Raw genomic sequence first — 23,559 nt, 5'->3', positions numbered from 1 at the left:
CATGGGAGTCTTCTTGTGTGAGCGTGTCAATGACCCCCCCCCTCGTCACAGCCTCTTTCATCTCATCAATTGCCTCATACATAACGACAGTCTCTAAGGTTTTCCTTGAGCTTAGGGAATAACCAAAAGTCATAGGAAGCAAGGTTTGCAGTATAGAGAGGGAGAGAAACTGTCTCGATGCTCATCTTGGTTTAATAGTCTGTGACAAAGATGGAGTTGTGTACTTGTGCATTCACACAAATCTTCTGCATCTTCAGTTCCTTGTGAATCATTGTAAACAGTTTCCACACTCGCATCAAACTGTGCACTTATTGTCTCTTAAGACACATGACGGTTCTTATCCATGAAATTCTTTATTTGGCCAATCAACTCTGGTGTTCTGACTTACTCCTCCCACACCTCATCATCCCTCACACTCCCTGCTATCCTTGAATCTCTTATGCCACTCAAAAACTGATGCTTCATTCATGCAAAAGCAGTGTGAGGTATTCCATGCATTTGTGGCATTTTTTTCCAAGTTTAAAGCAGAATTTTATTGCATATTGTTCTTGTAAAGTGTGCTCACATCCAGATTGCATTTTTAAAATTCCCAAGCTTGGATGATAAGGCTTTAGTAGGGTGTATTCCAAGTCCTGCTGTAGCTGTTCATTTGAACCTGAAATCATAAAAATTGGTCAGTCATGTCAGCTGTATAGCAATAACATACTGAATTATGAAGAGTCTACGACAATTTTAAATGCCTGTACAAAAAGTCTGGAAACATTGAAGGCACCTTGTAGATTAGGATATACAGAAATTATTACGGGGGTACCGTGTTCGGACTCCAGCTAGGCTCTGGGACATAGTTGCTGATTCTCTGTTTTGAATGTTACTTTTCACTGTCTCAAAGGCCGTGATAATAATAAAGGGTTGGGTTCGAGACTCCTAACAAACAGTTCCCCAGTTCGATACAAAACACCTGATGAAGGCCGGAGGGCAAAACGGCCGAAACGTTGTGACTATAACAACCAAGATGAGGAAGTCAGTCCGACAATCTCAATAAATGAAAACACCTCATCTCAAAAATACAGACAATTTTTTATATATATATATATATATATATATATATATATATATATGCATGTGGGTGTGGCTCAAAAGCTCAGGAGTGAGGGTGTAAAGTTATGTTTTAGTTTTGATTCTAGCTGATGGCACCCAAGTCATATACATATTTTTTTAGTTTTGATCTCACTACTATAAATTAGGTTCGATATAATAATCGATAGAAAATTGTCTCTATAATAAATAATACATAATCTGCATGAATTAAAATATTATATTTAACTGTATCTTATGACTGGGTAACACCAGGCAGCCTGCTAGTTACAAGTAAAAATAAAATTTATCAAATTAAAAAGATTTATTGTATTCGTTACTGTTGAAGTGTTCTTAATATCCAGGGGAGACAATTTTGACATTTCTGTTACTTTCAATTAAAATGCACCAATCCAAAATAGAAATGGCCGACTACTAATATCTATTTTTTTTTTTTTTTTTTTTTGTGAAAACATATTTCTTGCAAATTTTTCTGCTTAATCATTTTTATTTTTTTTTGTAATTTTTATTAAGTTTGACAAAAGTGTTTCTACATAAAATGCAGTTTTTAAAATCACATTATACTACACAAGCACCGAGGACTCAAACTTTTTTGGGAGAGGGGGGGTGGGTATAAATACGCAATTAATAAAACTTTAGCGGATACATTTTTTTTTTTTTAAATTACATCTTCACCCCAAACAAGGCAAGTGCCACTTTGTCTACTATCAGGGGACAAATTAAATTGATTTATTAAAATTAAATTGATTTATCAAAATAAATTAAACATCAAATAACTAAAAAAATAATTTTAATAATAATAAAAAAAAAATTAGATAATTGATTTTAAGATTTAACTAAACGAAACGTGTAAAAATAGTTTTAAACCAGAGTGCAATTCTGGAATCTGTGTGAAAATACTGTCCCTTCAAAACAGTTTGAATTATCTCCCCTTTTAAGGTCATTCTTTTTAAATTAAAGACAAAAATATCTCATAGAACCACCGATCCACCGATGCAGAAGCAACAACTTTTGAAGAAAATGAAACCAAAAAAAATAAGACACTAAAAATAAAAATTTTTGAACTTTCAGATTTTTTTTTGTGTGAAAAAAAGAAAAAAAAAAGAAATCATTGGTGCTTCTACAGAATTGGGACAAGATTTTGTAATTGATAAATGGAGTTTTCAGATAAAAACAACGATTTCAACTCATTTTTTTTTGTCAATTCTATTACGTTACAATGGTAACTTCCAAATTATGCAGTCAGTATGACCTGAATATTACTGAATTATTAAAAAAAAAACAACTTTAATCGTGATAGCAGGTGAAAAATTTTCTTTACATCAAAATGAGAAATTACCTCACTTTTGAACTCTCCTGTGTCTTTCGATTGGCTTCATCAAATTCAAGTTTTTCTTTAATAAATAATTTTCTACTTTATCGATTTTCGCAATTTTTGGATATAATCATATTAAAAATACGAAGAATACGTAGATACCATTGTTTTCATGCAAAATTCAGTATTACGATTTCCGAAATTTCATCCCAATAGTGCAGAAGTGCAAAATCATTATTTTCTTAATTTTAATCTTTTTAAATTTTTTAAACTTTCGGAAATTTGGGATAGTATGGTAAAAAATCATATTTTGCACAAGTAAAATAAAAAAAAAAGTTTCCAAATTATAAAATAAAAACAAAATACTTTTTAGTTATTTAGTTATATTCTTTTTCCAAACAATCCCGACATATTTTTTGATGTTCCATTAACATTCAAGTTAAAAAAAAAAAAATAAAAATAAAAACCAAATTGTGATCCATCATAGATTGCTGCCTCACACAGCTCCCAAAATTCGCCTTTACATTTTGTTGGAGCATAAAAGTCAGCCTCCCTCTATTCCGAATAAAGTCTGCAATCTTTTGGGGCAGAAGCCACGAAGCAAGAATTAAAAAAAAAAAAAAAAAAAAAAAAAAAAAATCCACATTTGGAGAAGGGGGGGGGTGTATTTTTTATTTGTTTTGTGTTTTTCTTTTTACAAATTCTTTACATTTGGTCTAGGAAATGCGCTTGCCCGTTAGCCTTAGTCCGTTTAGTCAGAATATCACAGCCAGTCTCTGTAACAAGAAGAGTGTGCTCAAACTGAGCCGACCGTTTGCCATCTTGAGTGACAGCAGTCCAACTATCAGGCCATGTCTCATCCCGCCAAGTGCCTGGAACAAAGAATAAATGAGTAAGAAACGTGAGAAAAAAAATAAATAAATGAGTAAGAAAAAAAGAAAAAAAAAAAAAAAAATAGAATATGGAAATTAGGAGAGAAAATAAAAAAAAATATTTAAATACTTTAGGAATACTAGCAAATATAGATTCCCTCAGGTCATATTCTAGTAAAAAAATAAAATAAAATCTATATATATATATATATATATATATAGAGAGAGAGAGAGAGAGAGAGAGAGTTATCCAGATACAGTACTGTTTCGTTGTATCACAGCTCATCAGTGCGGCTAGACCCATTCCCAGCCAGGGATTGAACCTAAAACCATCTAGTTGACAGTTCTAACCTCAGTGCTCGTAAATGACCTGATTTATGGGATCAGTACTCATAAATGGCCTCATTTATATAGACACTCACCCACTACTTTACAGTGCTTGACTTGCTTGTTTATTTACAAACAGAGAGCTCCGCATAAACACTAATTAAGCAGCAGGTGAAATCATTTTACGAACGTGCTCTACTCATCAGTCAGTAGCTCAAGAGAGTAACGAGATTGGAGAAATGAATAATGACTACAGCTGGACGGCTAAATGTTCTGGTTTTGATTCTAGCAGATGGTACATGTGTTTGTTTGTGTGCGGAACAATCTCTACCAAACTCCTGTCAAATATTAGTCTACAGACTTAAAACTTGATATATAGACAATTTGGACCTGTGGAACAAATTTGATTTGGTTTGGTTTTTAGCCGGTAAAAATAGCTGCTAACAGGTCAAAATTGAAAAAAAAAAAAAACTTGGCAGGTGTGAATTGATTTGCGTATCTCCTACGCATGTGCGAAATATATGTTAAACTGCGTTAATTTTTAAAGTTTTGATATGCATCTGTTGTTAGCTCAGACGGTAATGAATAACACTGGAGAGCTACAGGTTTTGGTTTCGATTCTAGCTGATGGCACCCAAGTCATTTTTTTTTTTAAACTTTTGAAATCACTGCTACATATTAGGTACAATATGATAATCAATAAAGAGTTGGCTTTACAATGATACAAAATTTGCATAAAATATATATTTTACAACTGAGCAATGCAGGGCAGCCTGCTGGTAAGAAAAAAAAAACCCAAAAAAACACAGCTCTCAAAATGCGCCTTTTAATTTTGCCAGTGTGAAAAATCAGCCTCCTCCTCCGAACAAAGTCAGAATTTTTTTTTTTTTTTTTTTTTTGGCAAAAGCCAGGAAGCAAAATGAGTTAACACAAAAAAAAAATAAAAATAAAAAAAAAATCCACATTTAAAGAAAGGAATGAAGGGGGGGGGATTATGTTTGTTGTTTTCCCCCCCTTTTTAACAAATTCTTTACATTTGGTGAAGACACTGCATTAGTCTGTTATCAACTCACAATTACTATTTATTACAGGGCTCTACAGATAAACGTATCTTTAGTTGACCTTTGACAACTAAATATTTTCGTTTACTAGCCAAATAGACAAGTTACTAGCCAAACCCACATGATTTTTAGAATATGACATCTTAGTTCTGTGACAAGTATGTACATCAAAGATTTTTCTATGTTTTCTTTTTTAATAAGTGTAATTCTAAATATACAACAAATTTTATGTTGATACTTGAAGGTATAAATATTCTAGTTTCTTCAGATATAAACAGACTTTGTTAAAAAAAAAAAATATATATATATATATATATATATATATATTGTTCTATTAAACTTTTATTGTTTAAATGATTTAACTTTGTTCGTTTTATAAAACAAAAAAAGTTGAAAAGATATTTTTCACTCAGTAATGAGCTTTGCAAGATTGTCAGTGAAAGAAATACAATCGCCAGAAGATAAGTGTTTCATTATTTCTAGTCGCCACTTTGAAAAATCACTCAAAAATGCGACTGTTTCACTCGCAATGTAGAGCCCTGTATTAGCAAGCTGCCCGGTGTTGCCCGGTCATAAAATATGCTGAAATATTATATTTTGTGTAGATTTCATATTTATTATTATAGAGCCAATTCTCTATCGATTATTATATTGACCCTAATATATAGTAGTAATTTTAAAAGTAAAAAAGACGACTTGCGAACCATTAGCTAGAATCGAATCCCAAGCATAACTCTCCAGCCTTATCCGTTAGCGCATGACCTAAATTTATTTGTATACAAAAACTGCAAAAAATAGCATTATTTAACGTATAACTTTTAATTAGTGCATGCACAGAAAAAAACATATCGACTCATGTCAGGCCAAGGTTTTTATTTTTCAATTTTAACCCCTTAGCTATTTTACCGGTTAAAAAAAACAAATAAAAAGTGAATGACAGGTCCAAATACCCTATACTCGAATTTCAACTCTGTAGAACAAATATTCAGAGAGGAGTTTGGTAGAGACTTTTCAAACACACACACACACCAACAAAGTCACTTAGTGTGCTAGAAAGTTTTCATTTTTAATTTCACGCAATTATGCAGAATGTAGAAACTATGCATAAATAGAATTAAACGTAATTATGAAATGAAACCAACCATTTTACAAGAAACTATAAAAAATTACGTAATTAACGGCTGTTTTTCTTAGGAATCTGCAAATTAACCTTCATATAAGTCGCTTGCATATCTATGACTGAAAAGAAAATTTGTTTGTTTTCATAATTTTTAAATAGAAAAAAGTAGGCTTTTAATATCAATGTCAGAATGAGAAAAAAATTATATAGGTATAAGATTTAATGATTTATTCATTTTAACAAAAAAAGACAACTAAATTTGTTTATCACCCGCTAACTGCAGAAAAATTAGGCTCAAGGTCAGTTTACAGTGAGAGAGATCTCAACGTGCACAAAATTTGTCATGATCTAACCCCTAGTGCATCAGGCGACCGACAATAATCCTTTTTCCTTAATGGAATAGGTGATGACTAGAGTATGGTCTCTTGAACTTGACCTGAACAACAGGTAATTAAGTTGAATGTCGCTGCCATCTCTTTAGTGCGAGAATCCTCAACCTTATTTTTCTTCTGGATCACCCCCCCCCACCTACTTTATCATTCGTGGACTCCATATATGATGCATATGTCATATTTTTTTGACAAAGTGGAAAGAATTGCTGTTTTCTGGGTCAGAATCTATCCATTTTAAATTTCATTGACTGGTTTTTGACCTTGAAACAGTATTTTTTGCTCCTTACATCAAGTGGTTTCATGCCGTGTCTGGAGCGATTTCCATAAAAAAAAAAAAATCCCAAATACCTTTATTTTAGTTAACAAAATATTAAAAAAAAGTAAAGAAACATAATTCCAAGTGAAATAGGTTTTATCACTAATCAATGTTGACTGGCATTATTATTTATCATTGGCTAGTTTTTGTTTGGTCTTAAAATTGTATTTTTTTTTTTTTAAGCTCCTTACACCAAGCGGCTTCATGCCTTGTCTAGAGTGATATCTATATATAAAAAAAAAATCTTGAACCTAAAATAAAAGAAATAAAAACTTTTGTTTTCTTGTGAATTCTTTTAAAGCCTCTGTGAATAACGGTTGGGAACAAGCTAAGCATAATTTACTTTCACCATGACTAATGTTTGTGCAAATTTTTTTTTTTTTTAATCCAAGGCGTAGTTATTGAGAAAAGTGCGAACAAACGTACGATTTAGGGGGCAATTTTTACCCCTATAATGGCCCATAGTTTTCCCAGAAAATCCGTTCTGGCAACAATTTACTTTCATCATGACTGATGTTTGTGCAAGATTTTTAAATAATCCAAGGTATGGTTATTATATTATATATAATACATATATATATATTATATATATGTTATATTATATATAATACATATATATATATTATATATATGTTATATTATATATAATACATATATATATATTATATATATGTTATATTATATATAATACATATATATATATTATATATATGTTATATTATATATAATACATATATATATATTATATATATGTTATATTATATATAATACATATATATATATTATATATATGTTATATTATATATAATACATATATATATATTATATATATGTTATATTATATATAATACATATATATATATTATATATATGTTATATTATATATAATACATATATATATTATATATATTATATTATATATAATACATATATATATTATATATATTATATTATATATAATACATATATATATTATATTATATATAATACATATATATATTATATATATTATATATAATACATATATATATTATATATATATATTATATTATATACATATATTATATATATATATTATATATATATATTATATACAATACATATATATATTATATATAATACATATATTATATATAATACATATATTATATATAATACATATATTATATATAATACATATATTATATATAATACATATATATATTATATATATATATTATATATAATACATATATATATTATATATATATATTATATATAATACATATATAGATTATATATAATACATATATATATTATATATAATACATATATATATTATATATATATATTATATATAATACATATATATATTATATATATATATTATATATAATACATATATATATTATATATATATATTATATATAATACATATATATATTATATATAATACATATATATATTATATATAATACATATATATATTATATATATATTATATATAATACATATATATATTATATATAATACATATATATATTATATATAATACATATATATATTATATATATATATTATATATAATACATATATTATATATTATATATAATACATATATATATTATATATATATATTATATATAATACATATATTATATATTATATATAATACATATATATATTATATATATATATTATATATAATACATATATATATTATATATATATATTATATATAATACATATATTATATATTATATATAATACATATATATATTATATATATATATTATATATAATACATATATATATTATATATATATATATAATACATATACATATTATATATAATACATATATATATAATACATATACATATTATATATAATACATATATATATTATATATATATATTATATATAATACATATATATATTATATATATATATATATAATACATATACATATTATATATAATACATATACATATTATATATAATACATATATATATTATATATATATATTATATATAATACATATATATATTATATATATATATATTATATATAATACATATATATATTATATATATATTATATGGTTATTATTATTGTGCAAACAGATGAACAGGAGTGAATTACTAGATCCAATCCTTCTTTTGGCAGGAGACTAATTCCTGGTCTAATTGTTTTCCAAAAGTTTTTGGCGGCTTCTTTCATAAATCATGAGTTTTTTTTTTTTTAATTTCATTACATCTGACATTCAGTTATGTTGTAACTTGACCATGTGCCTGACTTTAAAGTAAAAGGTATCCATGGTCAAAAATATTAACCATTTAGGTCAGAGGTCAAAAGAAAGAGTGAAAGAATCTTTTCTTTTCCTTGCAACTCCCTTACCCCGCTCTACTGTATCATTATGATTATGGTGTGTGCTGGGCTGAGTTACAATTCCTGACCCCATCCCACTTAAAAAAAAAAAAAAAAAAAGTGGTCAAAAAGAAGATTCCTCATCAATATAGAATCTTCAACAAGAAATCCAAAAAAAAAAAAATCTCCGCTAAGGAAATAAACTTCATCCTAGAAAAATTCCAAGGGATCAATCTGCCAAATTTGTAGCACTTCTCACCAATAATGATAGACCTTATAACTACTTGGTAGTAGTATGTTCATTTTTGAGTTAAAGAAAATACTAGTATACTAATAATAATACTAATACAATTAATAATACTAATACGTATTTATATAAATAAAACAATAGATGTATGTGTAAATATTTAACCGATAAACTATTAAACTACTAATCAATAATAGACGTTCATTTTTAGAATTAAAGAAAATACTAATATACCACTACTACTAATATGTAAATAAAACAGTAGATGTATGTGTGTGCTTGTGCATGAATATTTAACTGATAAACTCTTAAACTGGTCGCATAAGACTAACAGTAATCATACGCCAAGGATGGTTTATAACAAGTAAAATCTTTATTTGAATGGATAACGCGTACAAAAATATGTCGGCAAGTTGAAATGCAAACTGTTCATTTCAACTTGCCGACATTTTTACTTATTTCTGCGCATGCCAAAATTAAATTAATTTCTTCAAATCATTTAATATTAAATCTTTCGTACATATCTCTCAATAGCTACATCGGTAGGAGACTTGGATGGGGTGCTAAATGTTTTGGTTTTGATTCAAGCTGATGGCACCCAAGTCAATTGTTTTTTTTTTAACTTTTGAAATCACTACTATATATTAGGTACAATATAATATTCAATAGAGAATTGGCTCTGTAATCTACATGAATGAAAAATATATTTAAGTGTATTTTACAACCAGGCATCCTGCCCCATCCCACCACTAATAATAATAATATTACAGAAAACATAACCTACTATTATTATTTTTTTAATGAATATAAAAATAGAATATAAGATTATTCGAACCTTCAGAAATCATTGGCTCAATTGTGAAACAATGGCCAGGTTTCATGACACCAATTGCTTTGTTTTCTGAAAATAAAAAAAAACATTCATTAGTAATAGATTGATTTATTCATATTTTTAATGGACTCAAATTTTCAAATATATGAAACAGCTATCTCGATAACTGAACCGAAGTAAAATAACATGCGCTGATAGAAATGGAATAAACAGTAGATTCAGACATATACAAAGTGATGGGATGATTCTAATATTTTTCCTGATTCTGATACAATTACTGATTCCGATTCTTTTAAAACCTCTAAATATCAAACTTATTGTTATTTACTATTTTTTATTTATATATCATGTTGAAATTAGTATAAATTTTAAAAACTTACAAAGAATCATCCAGTAGAAAATATGGTAGATGTATTTTTTTTTTTTTACACACAAAAAAAAAAAATCATAAAGATACTTGTCCAATATTTTCTTTTTTAATATAGCAAAGTTTAATTAAAAGCAAAGGAGATAAGTCAGTTTGTCACACACATAATTGGTCATAAAGAACTAACATATTAAAAAATACAATAAAACTTGATAATTTGATAAAAAATAATTACAAAATAAAATTTTTTTTTTTTTACTGGATCAGTTTTGGTAATTTTTGGAATTCATGCTAACTTCCAACACATAAATACGTAATGTTTTTACTGGAAATGCATTGGTTTGAAATTTCGGTGCTTATTCAAATTGGCACTTATGGCGGCCATTAAAAGTAAAGAAACTACAGAAAAATCTGTATGATGTACGTATCAGGGTACTTGTACAGTTTAATCAAGATATTAAAAAAAATGAAAATATCGAAAAAAGGTCATATTGTATGTACCCATTTTGAACTGAAGATCTCCGAAAAAAAAATTTCACTTAATTTGATATAGTTTCTTTTTTTTACAGCGGAAAAACACGTTTTTATGACAGCACATTGAAGGTAGACATCTTTGAATTTTTGTTTGGATTTTTAGAACACGCCATGGGGAGATAACTCAGTTTAAAGCGCCAACACTCCCTCCCCATCTTTAATACTAGCTTTTCTTCCTAAAAATCGAACCTTTTGCTCGGTATCATAACAAATTGTTTTTTCGCTGTAAAAAAAAAAAAAAAAAAAAAAAAAAAAAAAAAAACTACTTGATGAAATTAAGTGAAATTTTTTTCCGGAGAATTTCATTCCATAACTGATACATACAACATAAACTTTTTTTTTTTTTTTTTTTTTTTTTTTTTTTTTTTTTCGATATTTTCATTTTTTAATATCTTGATTAAACTGTACAAGTACCTGTATCAGTCACAGAGTAAAGATGAAATATTCCAAAAATCATATACTTTGATTAAGCAGGTTTTTTTTTATTCAAATTTGACTCCGTATCTACGAGAGGGGAAAAACACTACCGACGGTAAAAATCAAAGGCAAGCAACCGATTTTCAATCCAATTTTTTTTTTTTGGAGGGTGAGATGGGGGGAGAGAGATAATATCAGAAAGACAACTGATCAATCCAATTTTTTTTTTTTTGGAGGGTGGGGGGAGAGAGATAATATCAGAAAGACAACTGATCAATCCAATTTTTTTTTTTGGAGGGTGGGGGGAGAGAGATAATATCAGAAAGACAACTGATCAATCCAATTTTTGTTTTTTTGGAGGGTCGGGGGAGAGAGATAATATCAGAAAGACAACTGATACATATGATTTAAAACCAAACAATAATTTATTGACATAACGCATATTTTTTCATTTTTTCAGAAAATAAAATTTCAAAATTAAACATTCTTTTAGAAAGGTCATTTTAAAAAATAGAATTTTGAAATAATGAAAACATTTTTTAGAAAACTCATTTTATATAAGTTAAAAAATGAAATTATATAAGCATTTTTTAGAATGGTCATTCAAAATAAGTTAAAACTAAATTTGAAGAATATTAAAATGGCTTCAGCCTTCACTTATGGATAAATAATGGGAAAATTGTTTTTTGTAAAAAAACTTCTGGATCAATTTTTTTTGTAATTTTTGGAATATACAATCTTTATTCCATGACAAACAAATACTATATAAAAGTTTTTCTTCATTTTTGTTTAAGTGCTTATCTGAATAAACACAGAAATTCCATTTCAACCGTACAAGTTCCTAAATAGAATTAACCATTTAAAGAATCAAAGTTTGTAATTTCAATCAAAGTGTGATCATTATTTGAAGCTGCCTCATCTGACATTTTCATAAACTGGGGGATGTATCTCGTACGACATTCACCTTGGATCAGTTGAGTCGGCTTCCTTTGAAGGAGGGAGTCTCTAGGGAATATTAAATTTACAGTCAGATGTATAATATGAACTGAGAAGATGACGATGATGCTAGTTTTTGCAGTTTAAAAAAAAATTTTTCTGTACAAACATGTTGCCATTCTCACACACCTGGTATTCTCAAATGGTCACCCATTCAGCACCGATCAAACTCAGCGTTGCTTAACTTTGGTGATCTAACAAGAATCAGGTGTGTCAATATGATTGTGCCGAATTTAATGAAATCGTCATTTAATTTGTTCGCCTCCATTGTTTTACAGCAAAATAAATTTTCAGTTTTCATAAACCGTCATAAGATTGGAAAGAAAGAGAAAAGAAGAAGAGGAAGTGTGTTGGTGCTTCTCTATTATAATAACGAAAAAAATATTGAATTTCAAGTAAAACAAATGGTACCTACGTAATAGTCATGTCGCAAATAGTAACATATCCAAAAATTACAGAAAAACGATAAGGTAGAAAAATAATTATTCATGAAAAACAGTTCCGATAACGGTAAAAACAGTTCAATGCGATTACATGCTGAGTCGGACATATTAGGTCACATGACGTATGCAAAAAAAGAGAAGCGATTCAGTTTAAAATAGACAAAATTTATCAAAAAAAAATAAATAAATAAACATAACATATATAAATAATTTGTGAATTTTTAAAAAAATAACTTAACTGTTTGAATTTAAATTTTTTCTAAAATAACTGATTAAATTTGTGAGAAACTGAAAACATAATAACCTTCCCTGTTAACTCTAAAATGCAGATCAGTAGATTTTGAAACCACATCGCTAGATTTTACAAATATCCTTTGAATAATTATTTTTGTACCTATCATTTTCCATAATTTTTGGATATGTTACTATTGGCGACATGACAATTACTTGAAATTCAATTTTTTTTTTTTTCGTTATTATAATATACAAGCACCGTGTCAATAGGATTATGCCATATATAACGACGCCCAAGTGCTGGAAAGACAAAAATATTTAAATGATTATCGCAAGCTAGTGCACAACCCGCAACCGACACATACAAACACGGATACATTAAAAGAATCTTTTGTCATATCTGACCTTAGAGGGAATTTGGGTGAATACAAACTTAACATCAGATTGAAATGCCTCTTTTTCAGAAAAATAAATGAATAAAAATAAACAAAAAGACTAAATTACTTACTGGCATAGTGAGGTACACTAGGGGCTGTGTGAAACAATCTGGAAAAAAAAAAAAAAAAAAAAAAAAAAAAAAAAAAATCAGCCATTTCAATAAGATCACAGAAAATAAATTAAAAACAAATGCAGGGCTTTACGGACGAATTTATCTTTAGTTGACCTTTGACAACTAAGTATTTTTGTTTACTAGCCAAATAGAAAAGTTACTAGCCAAACCAACATGATTTTTAGAATATGACATCTTCGTTCCATGATGAGTATGTGGCATTTTTTTTCATTTTTTATACGTGTAATTCTAAATATATAGCAAATTTTATGTTGATACTTGAAAGGTATAAACATTCTAATTTCTTCAGATATTTTTTTTAACAGCCTTCGTTAAAAAATAAAGTATATTGTTCTATTAAACTTTTATTGTTTAAATAATTTAACATTTTTTTTTTTTTTTATAAAACGAACAAAGTTGAAAAGATATTTTTCACTCAGTAGTGAGCTTCGGAAGATTCTCAGTGAAAACAATATAATCGCCAAAAGATAAGCATTTCATTATTTCTAGTCGTCACTTTGAAAAATCGCTCAAAAATGCGTCTGTTTCACTCGCAATGTAGAGCTCTGAAATGAGAAGCTATATAATTATACAAAACTCTGAACTGCCCGGTTATTCTTTTTTGCTTGCTTGAATCTTGTCTTTGATGATTTTTTATTTATTTATTTATTTATTTTTTTACATGGTAGTCACCACTTCTCAAGGCCCGGAGGCCATTCTGGGATAAGGGTCATTGCATGTACAGTAATCAATGGGATAATATCGTAGTAATCGTTAGTAATGGAGATTTGATAAAGTGTCTTACTTAAGGGTAGGGGGGTATCAGAAATGAGTTGTTCATGTTGGACTTGAAGACATTCAAGTTGTAGTCAGGTGGGAAACAGGCAAACAGAAGAGATTAGGCGATATTTTAAAGTTTTGATCTCACTACTATATATTAGGTTCAATATAATAATCAATACAGTATTGACTCTATAATAATAAATATGTCAACTGCATGAATTAAAATATCATATTTAAGCGTATCTGACAACTGAGCAATGCCGGGGAGACCTGCGACTTGGCTATAAATACACAAAAAAATAAATAAATAATAATATTGAGTATCAACACAAGCTCTACATTATTATGCACATTTGAAAGTCGAATGCATGTCTAACGAAGGAAGTTTTCCCGAAATATTACAATACAGATCCTCCATCTGACCATGTTGACACAAGTAAGAATACAATACATGTAAAATAAAAAATATACATATATTTTGTATTAATAAATGTTGAATCTGCATATTTCACTGTTATATATCTTAATTTGCTTTGGTTTGTATTTATCCGTTACACCAAACTACATTTTTTTTTTTTTTTACAAATGAGTCATCACTTAGGGCCCACGGTCCACTCAAATATAATGAGAGTTAATGAATGTACAATGGTCAAGAGGAACATGTCAGTCATCAATAGTAGTGGGAACTTGATAAATTGGATTATTTAAGGAGACGGCTCATCAAGAATTTGTTTACGTTGGACTTGAAGACAACCATATTGTAGTCAATTGGAAAGCAGGAAAACGAAGAGTGTTCCACAGGCATGCAGTTCTAAGAAAAAAAGCTTTGTTCATGGAATCTATGTTTAGGTTTAGGCACAGAACCTCTTTAAATACAAAAAATTTAGAAATAGTCATTATTTTGTAAACATAAAAGAAATAAACCCACGAAAAACTCAGTAGAAAAATTCCATGTTTTATTCAACTCATTAAGTCTCAGAATATCTCATTTTTTTTTTTACTTATGGAGTTGAAACTTTACGTAATGACTAAAAATGGATTAGAATAGACAAATTTAAAAGGAAAAAAGTTATTTATTTTATTTAGAAAATGGAATATTGATTGCGCTTTAAATAAGACACCAGATACATATGATATATTTAAGAAATTAACAAGCTATACATCCAAGATAAAGTTTATACATGAGCTGACTATAATCTATTAAATGTCAGAGTATCTAAACATTTGACTATTGTGTTGAAATTTTGTGCAATGACTAAAAACGGCTTAGAATACACAAATTGAAACAAAAACGTTATTTTATTTAGAAAGCGAAAAATATTGACTCAACTTTAATAGAACACGGGATTTTATGATTTAAAATTCAAGAGGCTATACATTCAAGATAAAATTTATTCGTTATGGTGAAGAGCAAAACAGTTCACACATACATTGCACTTTTGGCAATAATTTAGTGGTTTTTAGTGGTTTTCTATTGCAAGACTTTTATAATTCCACACTTTATTCAACCCATAAATCAAACAAATCCCATAATCGAACAAATAGAATTTTAGCAAATTTCACAAGAATTTTCAAGAGGGTTTCAACAACTCTCAAAGATTATTTGTTGCATTTTCTTTTCTTTCGTCTGTCATGCTTCAGTTTAAAATGGCATTTTCTTTGATCTGTCACGCTTACGTTTGAAATAGCATGTTCTTTGGTTTGTCATGCCTACATTTGATATAGCATTTTTTTTGATCTGTCATTTGTAAGTTTGAAATAACATTTTTATAGCAAATGTCCAAATTGAATGAACACTTCTTAACTTCCTGCAATCCTATCTTTCACGATAATTTCAACGCTAAAAAATGCAACGATAAACTGTTTTCTTTTACATACTGGTGAATTCCATGACCGCAGTATCCTCGTACAACTGAGAAGCCATGAGCTTGAGCATGCTGTTGAATTATGTTTCCCATCTCTCGATAACGCACGCCTGGCTTCACTGTAAATAAAAAACATAAATAGTCACGTCACAAAAAAAAGTTGCAATTCAGAATAACAAAACAGAAAATGCCATTTTAAAATGGCTGACAAAGACAAAAATTCTGAGACTTTTTTTTAAAAAACTTTTTTTCACTCTAAACAAGGCATATTGAAACTTGGAACATAAGAGGCTACTATTTGGGATCATTTCTAACAAGTGGCTGTGGGGAGTTGAGCAGCAAGTTGTCTGTTCACATTACCTTTAAACTTCTGCATGTTAGTATATGGCAAAGTCATTCACTTCAAGTCTCTAGATGCCGGAAAGCCTTCTACGCTAATAGTTTCATATCTCGGACTGCTAGACTTTGGAATTCCATCCCTATTTCCTGCTTCCCTGATTGTACTAACATGCAGAATTTAAATGTAATGCAAACAGAAAAAATATCAAAAAAAATGTGAGACATAAAAAATAAGATGCATTTTTTTCTTTCAGTGAAATCGCACAAATTTCATAGAACGATGGACGGGGAAGGACAAAAAGAGAAGGAGAGCGGAGACGAAAGGGCAGAAAGAGGAGGAAGGAGGACGTCTTACCTTCATTAATAGACAACATGAGGCACTCGTAGGTAGTTTTAACTAACTCTTTGCTGGCATCACTGACTTTTCCGACAAAGAAAGTCTCATTCAAATCGCCATGGAAACCCCGGTGATATACGGTTACATCAACTGAAAATAAAGGAATTATTATCAGCAAGGTGTCCTGGTGTTGTCCGGAAGTGAAATAAACAGAAATAACATCAAACCAAAAATATTTATTTAGTCATTTCAACAATACACACACATGATGTAAAAATAAATCTGATTGGTTAGTTAAACTAAATACTACTTAGACAATCACCACAAAAAAAAAACTCCTGTGAACATGAAAGATGGATGCCTTTATGCAGCTCACTTGCCGTTAATATATTTCATACTACTATATCTATAAAAGAGAAATTGTGTGTGTGTGTGTGTGTGTGTGTGTTTGTACATTTCCCTACCAAACTACTCTGTCAATTTTCAGTCTACAGACTCGAGATTTGACATAAAGGGGTATTGAGATTTAGGAAAATCTTTTTAATTGGTTTTCAGCCCGAAATTTGGCTGTCAAGGGGTCAAAGATCAATGATTTGACCATTGAAAACTCTACCAAACTCCTCCACCAATTTTGGGTCTAAACACTTGAAATTTTAGATGTAGGTTACTTGGACATGGATCAAACTTTAATTCGATTTGAGCCCAAAACAATAAATGTTAAGGGGTTAAAATTGTGGACAAAGTGTTAAAAAATTGATGTCTGCGGTCTCTACCAAATTACTCAGCCAATTTTTTGTCTAAACATCTGAAATTTTGCATAAAGTGTATTCAGACATAGGGCAAACTTTTTAATCTGTTTCTGGCTGAAAATTTGGCTGCCAAGGGGTCAAAGTTCAAAAGATTTGACCTTTGCGGTCTCTAGCAAACTATTAAGCTAATATTGGGTCTAAACACTTGAAATTTTACATAAAAGGTATTCAGACATACAGCAAGCTTTTTAAACAGTTTTTGGGTGAAAATTTACCTGCCAAGAGATCAAAGCTGAAAGAGTTGATCATTGCAGACTCTACCAAACTCCTCCGCCAATTTTGGGTCAAAGCACTTGAAATTTTAGATGTAGGTTACCTGGACATGAATCAACCTTTATATATATATATATATATGCACGTAAGGTTATGAACAGTAGGGAGATCCATCAGTATTCCAGGAAGAGTGTTTTGGTTTGTCCGTGTCATGGTGAGGTTTCTGGAATGGTTGTTACATCCTGGACCACGCAACCAGCTCCCTGGATGTTAGACACAATAAAACAATAGGTACATCCTGTTTGAATGAAGGAAATGTTGTTGGCTACGTCAGCTGGTGGCTTTTCTCTTGGAGTTATTTGCGTCATTACTGGCAGGACTGTTATGCTGGAACTTTAATTCAAGATCCGTTCTCAACAGAGCTGAGATTTAGCTCTGTCAAGAACAGGTCTCAAGTAAAAATGCACCTTGTTAAAATAAAATAATCCTATTCTTAGAAGAAAAATTGTTTGTTGCTTATTTCATACGAACATTTAATTCCAGCATAATGGTCCTGTCTGTAATGACGCAGAGAACTCCCAGAGAAAACCCACCAGCTAATGTAGCCGACGATATTTCCTTCATTAATTTATTTCATTGCGGACTATCATCCTCATCTTTTTTTTTTATTGTTGTTTCACAACGTTTCGGCCAACTATTCCTCTGGCCTTCGTCAGGTGGTAACCGCGACATGAAAGGAACTCTGAATCTCCTAACTGCATCCTCAGCAATTACTGCCTTCCATAGTTGTTGTCGTCTCACCACGTTTTGGCAAAGTAAGCCTCTGGCTGGCTTTGGGTAGGATTGAAATGACTATTTCACCTGGATTCAATGGCCCTGAAGATTCAGAGTTCCTATCCCGTCACGGTTACCACCTAATAAAGGCCAAAGGAATACTTGGCCAAAACAACATGAAACAACTAAAAAAGATGAGGATAATAGTTTGCAATAAATAAAATTAATAAATAATACTCATCTTAACAATGAATTCAATTAAATAATATATATAGACATTTCCTTCATTTAAACGGGATGTGCCTATTGTTTTCTTGTGTCTAACATTCGGGGAGCTGGTTGCCGTGTTCAGGATATAACAATCATTTCATGGACAAACCAAGACACTCTCCCTGGCATGTGATAGGGTCATAGTGGTATCGACATATAAAAATTTGACTGTGCACAGTCTGTAGAAAAGGGAGTTACTCCATCATGACCGTCATAAAATCTTATGAGAAATGTGTGTGCGTAAAATGAGCAGAAAGAGAAATTGATTGCTCACCATTAAGAATATCTCCATCTTTTAATGGCCTCGCATCAGGAATGCCATGGCAAATAACTTCATTAACAGAACTGGAAAACAAAAAAACAAAAACAATACAAATTTTAAATAGTTTTATTTCTTTTGAATATATAGACTGCATTGCAAAAAAAAAAAAATAAATAAATAAATAATTTACCGTTTCTTGCAATCTAATACAAATTTTTAAATGGTTTTGTTTCTTTTGAATATATAGATTCTATTGCAAAAAAAAAATTTTTTTTTAAATAAATAAACGGTACTTATGCAGAGAGTTATCCATGCAGAAATAATAACGTTATTATTTAAAAAGCCATTCTTAACATGGTGAAGAGAGGGTGTTTTGTACCTTTTCTGTACTTTAACCTTACAATTGAATAAAAAAAACAAAAAACTTTAATTAAATGTGGAAATACGATTTAAAAAATAGCACGGATCACTCTCTGCATTAGCACCGAATAAAATAATTCCCCGCTTGTTGCAATCTTATATACTTATATATTTTTATTTAAAAAAAAAAAAAAAAAATTTTTTTTTTTTTTAATCCTTCGAGATGAGGCTTCATAATTTGTGCATTCATTCTTTTGCGGACTGTTATCCTCATCTCCGTTGTTGTTTCACCACGTTTTGATCAACTTATCCTCTGGCCTTCTTCAGGTGATTAACCATGACGGGATAATGCCGAGTCTTGTGGCGACTTGTAATGACTGCCTTCAAAGGATTCCCCATTATATATATTCAGTACGGACCCGACAATGGAAGACCAAATAATAATACAAAATCTAACCTTGATCGCCCTTCGGGGTTTGTGGTACAGTGGATAGAGGCGTTGAGTTGCTACAATTCCAGATAATCATTGTCTGAAGATAGCAGTTTCAATCCTACCCAAAGCAGGTAAGAGGATTAGTTGGCGAAAATGTAGTGAAAGACAGTAATTACTGGGGATACAGTTAAGAGACTCAACATTCCTATTCTGTTGTGGTTAATCACCTGAAGTTGGCCGAAACATGGTGAGACAACGACTATGGAAAGTAGTAATTACTGGTGATAAGTTACAAAACTCAGCATTCCTATCGCGTCTCAGTTAATCACCTGAAGAAGGCCAGAGAATAAGTTGGCTGAAACGTGGTAAAACAACAACAACTATGAAGATGAGAAGAAGTCCGCAAACAAATGAATAAAAAAAATGTGAACGTTTTCTTTCCCACTTTTGTTCCCTTGTTTAAAAAATTGTCACAATATGTCCATTTGCTTTTGACACAAACGCCTTCTTTCTTGTCCGATCAACACAATTCGGCTTTATTTTATAGTCGCTTGTCATCATGCGTATGCAAACTGCATATCGTTCAACAACTTGGCATCTTGAAATTTCATTCACAAAGAGTACGTCTATACTCCTATAAATTTGTTGTTTTTTGTGTATTGATATTCATATTAAAAAACCCTTTTTTCTATTCTATTTAAAAAGAAAATACAACTTTATATATTGGTCGTGGAATTGCATTCACTAGCAAAAGATCTAACTAATTTGCATATTCTTTCAAACATTCATCTATATATCAATACGATAGCGTGTGTGTTATTTTCTATGTCACGCTTACACCCAGGGTGTTTAATTGTTATGTTCTATTTCATGTCATAAATAATTTTACCAAGAATTCTTCATAAGTTTTGGTTTCAGTTTCAACTATAGCTGATGGCACTTAAATCATCTAGTTTTTTTTTATAAATAATTTTACCAAGAATTCTTCGCAAGTTTTGATTTCTGTTTCAATTATGGCTGAAGGAACTCAAGTTATATATATATATATATATATATATATATATTTCATAAGTTTTAGTTTTGATTCAAGCTAATGCACCCAAGTCATAAGGATATTTTTTTATTTTTGAAATCACAACTTTATAATATGTAAGAATCGATAGAAAATTAACCCTATAATAATACATACGAAATCTGCAAGAACTAAAATATCATATTTAAGCATACTTTAAGACCGGGTTTTACCGGGTGTTTGTGCTAGTTTAGATAAATACTTTTGCAGTTTTAACAAAAGAGCTACAATAATATTAGAGCATCTCCATTTACACTGAACATCTACAGAATGCCAACATCAATATATTACATATGAATGAATCCCCTGTGGAATTTTCACAGGTCCCACTAGTTTTAATTAATTCCCTATTAGTTTTTTCCGTTTCCTTATGGGATAATCATTTTTAGTTAACTATTATGTGTAATTATATTCATGCAGATATTCTACATGATTTATACTTGCGTAATATTTGCGTAAAAAGGTTATAATAAAAACAAACCTCTTTCTATATATATTTATGTACGCGTGTATATATTTGTTTAAAAAGTTTTGCCTACCAAACTCCGCTTTCAGTTTTTGGACCATGTCATTTCATTAGAATTTTTTTATGAATCAAGACGTAGCGTGATTATTTTAATGAGTTGTGATCCTAGAAAATTTCATGGATTGTTTCTACTTCTATATTGACTGGGATTAAAGTCCGTAAGTCATATTGAATCAAAGAGAACTGAATAAGCAAAGATAAAATCTGTAAAAACGAATTCAAATTTTTAATAAAATATTCATTTATTCTATTCTATGTTATTTAGAAAACTGCTGATAAAATGACGTTGCAGTTTTAAACATTTTAATGAAGGGAAAAATTTGGGTTCCTATTTCAGAATTCCTTCTATATCAAAAAGTAAAGAAAAATCTAGAAAAAAAAAAAAAAAAGAAGGAAAATCTAGAAAAATATAAAAGTAAAACAAAAATATCATCTCCCAATAATAATAATAATTGAACAAATAGTTTTATTTTTATTAAAAAAACTCATTTTTAAGTGATTCCTGGGAATTCATAGGCATTACAACGTAAATCTAGTATAAATTACTGAGTTATCTACCTTGTTATTCCTATTTAAGATTTTATTTTCAAAATGGCAAGCGAGAGTCACTCCTATGATACGCATAAAATTTTATGTTCTTATTTAAAAATAAAACTACTTGATCAATTTGTGATTTTTGGAATATGATATTTTCATTTTGCCACAGATATGTACATTATAGAGATTTTTTTTTTTCACTTTTCCTGTTTTAACATCGGAAGAATTCTGGACAAGAACCAAGATTTGTTTGGTTTGAAATTGTTAATCTTTTTTTTTTCTTTGCTCTCTCTCTCTCCTCTCATTTCCTATTCTTCATACCAAACAGGGTTGAGGAATCGAAAAGTATATGGTCTGAATTCAGCGCCGAAGACTTCAAAAATTCTGACTGACTTTTTATTTTAAAGTTTCCACATATTCAGATTCTTTGAGATATATTTTTTTTTTTTTTTTGGTCATGAAACTGAAAAAGTACAAACAACTTCTGGCAATTTAGTTTTAACATCGCTTACCAAATTTTGTTGGTCTTGGCAAACATAGAAGGAAGTGATAAAAATAAAAAAAAAATTTAAAAAAAAAAGGATAAATAAAGACCTGACCAGAGATAGGTTGGTTTGCAAGTTAACTTTTTAAAGCTGTCTAATAGCAGGTTAAAAAAAAAAAAAAAAAAAAAAAAGACTCCATCTCTTAGTATTCTTACTAGACTAACTTCGATTCTTTCCAAAACCTCCAACTCTGTAACCCTATCTCATCAAATACCATTTCCTTGAAAAATGTCTAAGAATCCTTTAATTATTGGAATTCTTTTGAGATGAGTAATTTGCATATTTATTTACTCGCAGACTATCCTCATCTTTATAATTGTTGTTTCACGTTTCGACCAACTATTCCTCTGGCCTTTGTTGTTGACCATAACGGGATAGGAATGTTGAGTCTTGTAACGGTATCTTCAGTAATTACTGCCTTCCATAGTTGTTGTTTTTGTTTCACCACGCTTTGACCCACTAATTCTTTGATTGGTGAGACAACAACTAGGGAAGATAGTAATTACTTAAGATGCAGTTACAAGACTCTGCATTTCTATCCTGTCACGGTTAATGACCTGACGAAGACCAGAGTAATGGTTGGCCAAACCGTCATGAAACAACTATAAAGATGAGAATAATAGTTCACAAATAAAATATGCAAATTACTCATCTTAAAAGAATTCCAATAATTAAAAGGATTCTTAGATATTTTTCTTTTCAAGTAAATGGTATTTGATCAGATAGGGTTGCAGAGTTGGAGGTTTTGGAAGGAATCAGGGTTGGTCTAATAAGAATACTAAGAGATGGAGTCTGAATTTTTTTTTTTTTTTTTTGTTTATCTGCAAAATAAATAAAATGTCTAAGAATCCATTTGCTTGTTTAGTTGTACGGCCTATCAACCCTTTCAGGATTATTTAATGCAGAATAAAGTCATTTTGGTAAAAGTTTTCATAGTTTTATATTTTATATATATGCTTTATGTTTT

At 29.5% G+C, this 23,559-nt stretch overlaps 1 protein-coding gene across 1 annotated transcript in view; it reads right to left on the bottom strand.

Annotated features, from left to right (window-relative positions):
• Positions 1 to 2,853: 2,853 nt before the first annotated feature.
• Positions 2,854 to 23,559, bottom strand: part of LOC145266565 (methionine aminopeptidase 1-like) — a 60,503-nt gene continuing 39,797 nt past the window's right edge. The window contains exons 8-13 of the mRNA XM_080122387.1: positions 19,132 to 19,202; positions 16,810 to 16,941; positions 16,129 to 16,234; positions 13,426 to 13,463; positions 9,930 to 9,995; positions 2,854 to 3,282 (exon numbers count right to left, since the gene is read on the bottom strand). Coding sequence (XP_079978513.1) covers positions 3,116 to 3,282; positions 9,930 to 9,995; positions 13,426 to 13,463; positions 16,129 to 16,234; positions 16,810 to 16,941; positions 19,132 to 19,202 — 580 coding nt within the window. The 3' untranslated portion in view covers positions 2,854 to 3,115. The remainder of the gene's footprint in view (positions 3,283 to 9,929; positions 9,996 to 13,425; positions 13,464 to 16,128; positions 16,235 to 16,809; positions 16,942 to 19,131; positions 19,203 to 23,559) is intronic.

The sequence above is a fragment of the Euprymna scolopes genome, chromosome 41 (genome assembly GCF_053919585.1).
Source record: "Euprymna scolopes isolate OS-2025 chromosome 41, ASM5391958v1, whole genome shotgun sequence".
NCBI classification, from domain to species: Eukaryota; Metazoa; Mollusca; class Cephalopoda; order Sepiida; family Sepiolidae; genus Euprymna; species Euprymna scolopes.
The sequence above is the reverse complement of the archived record's forward strand: the minus strand, read 5'-3'. Positions and strand labels throughout refer to the sequence as shown.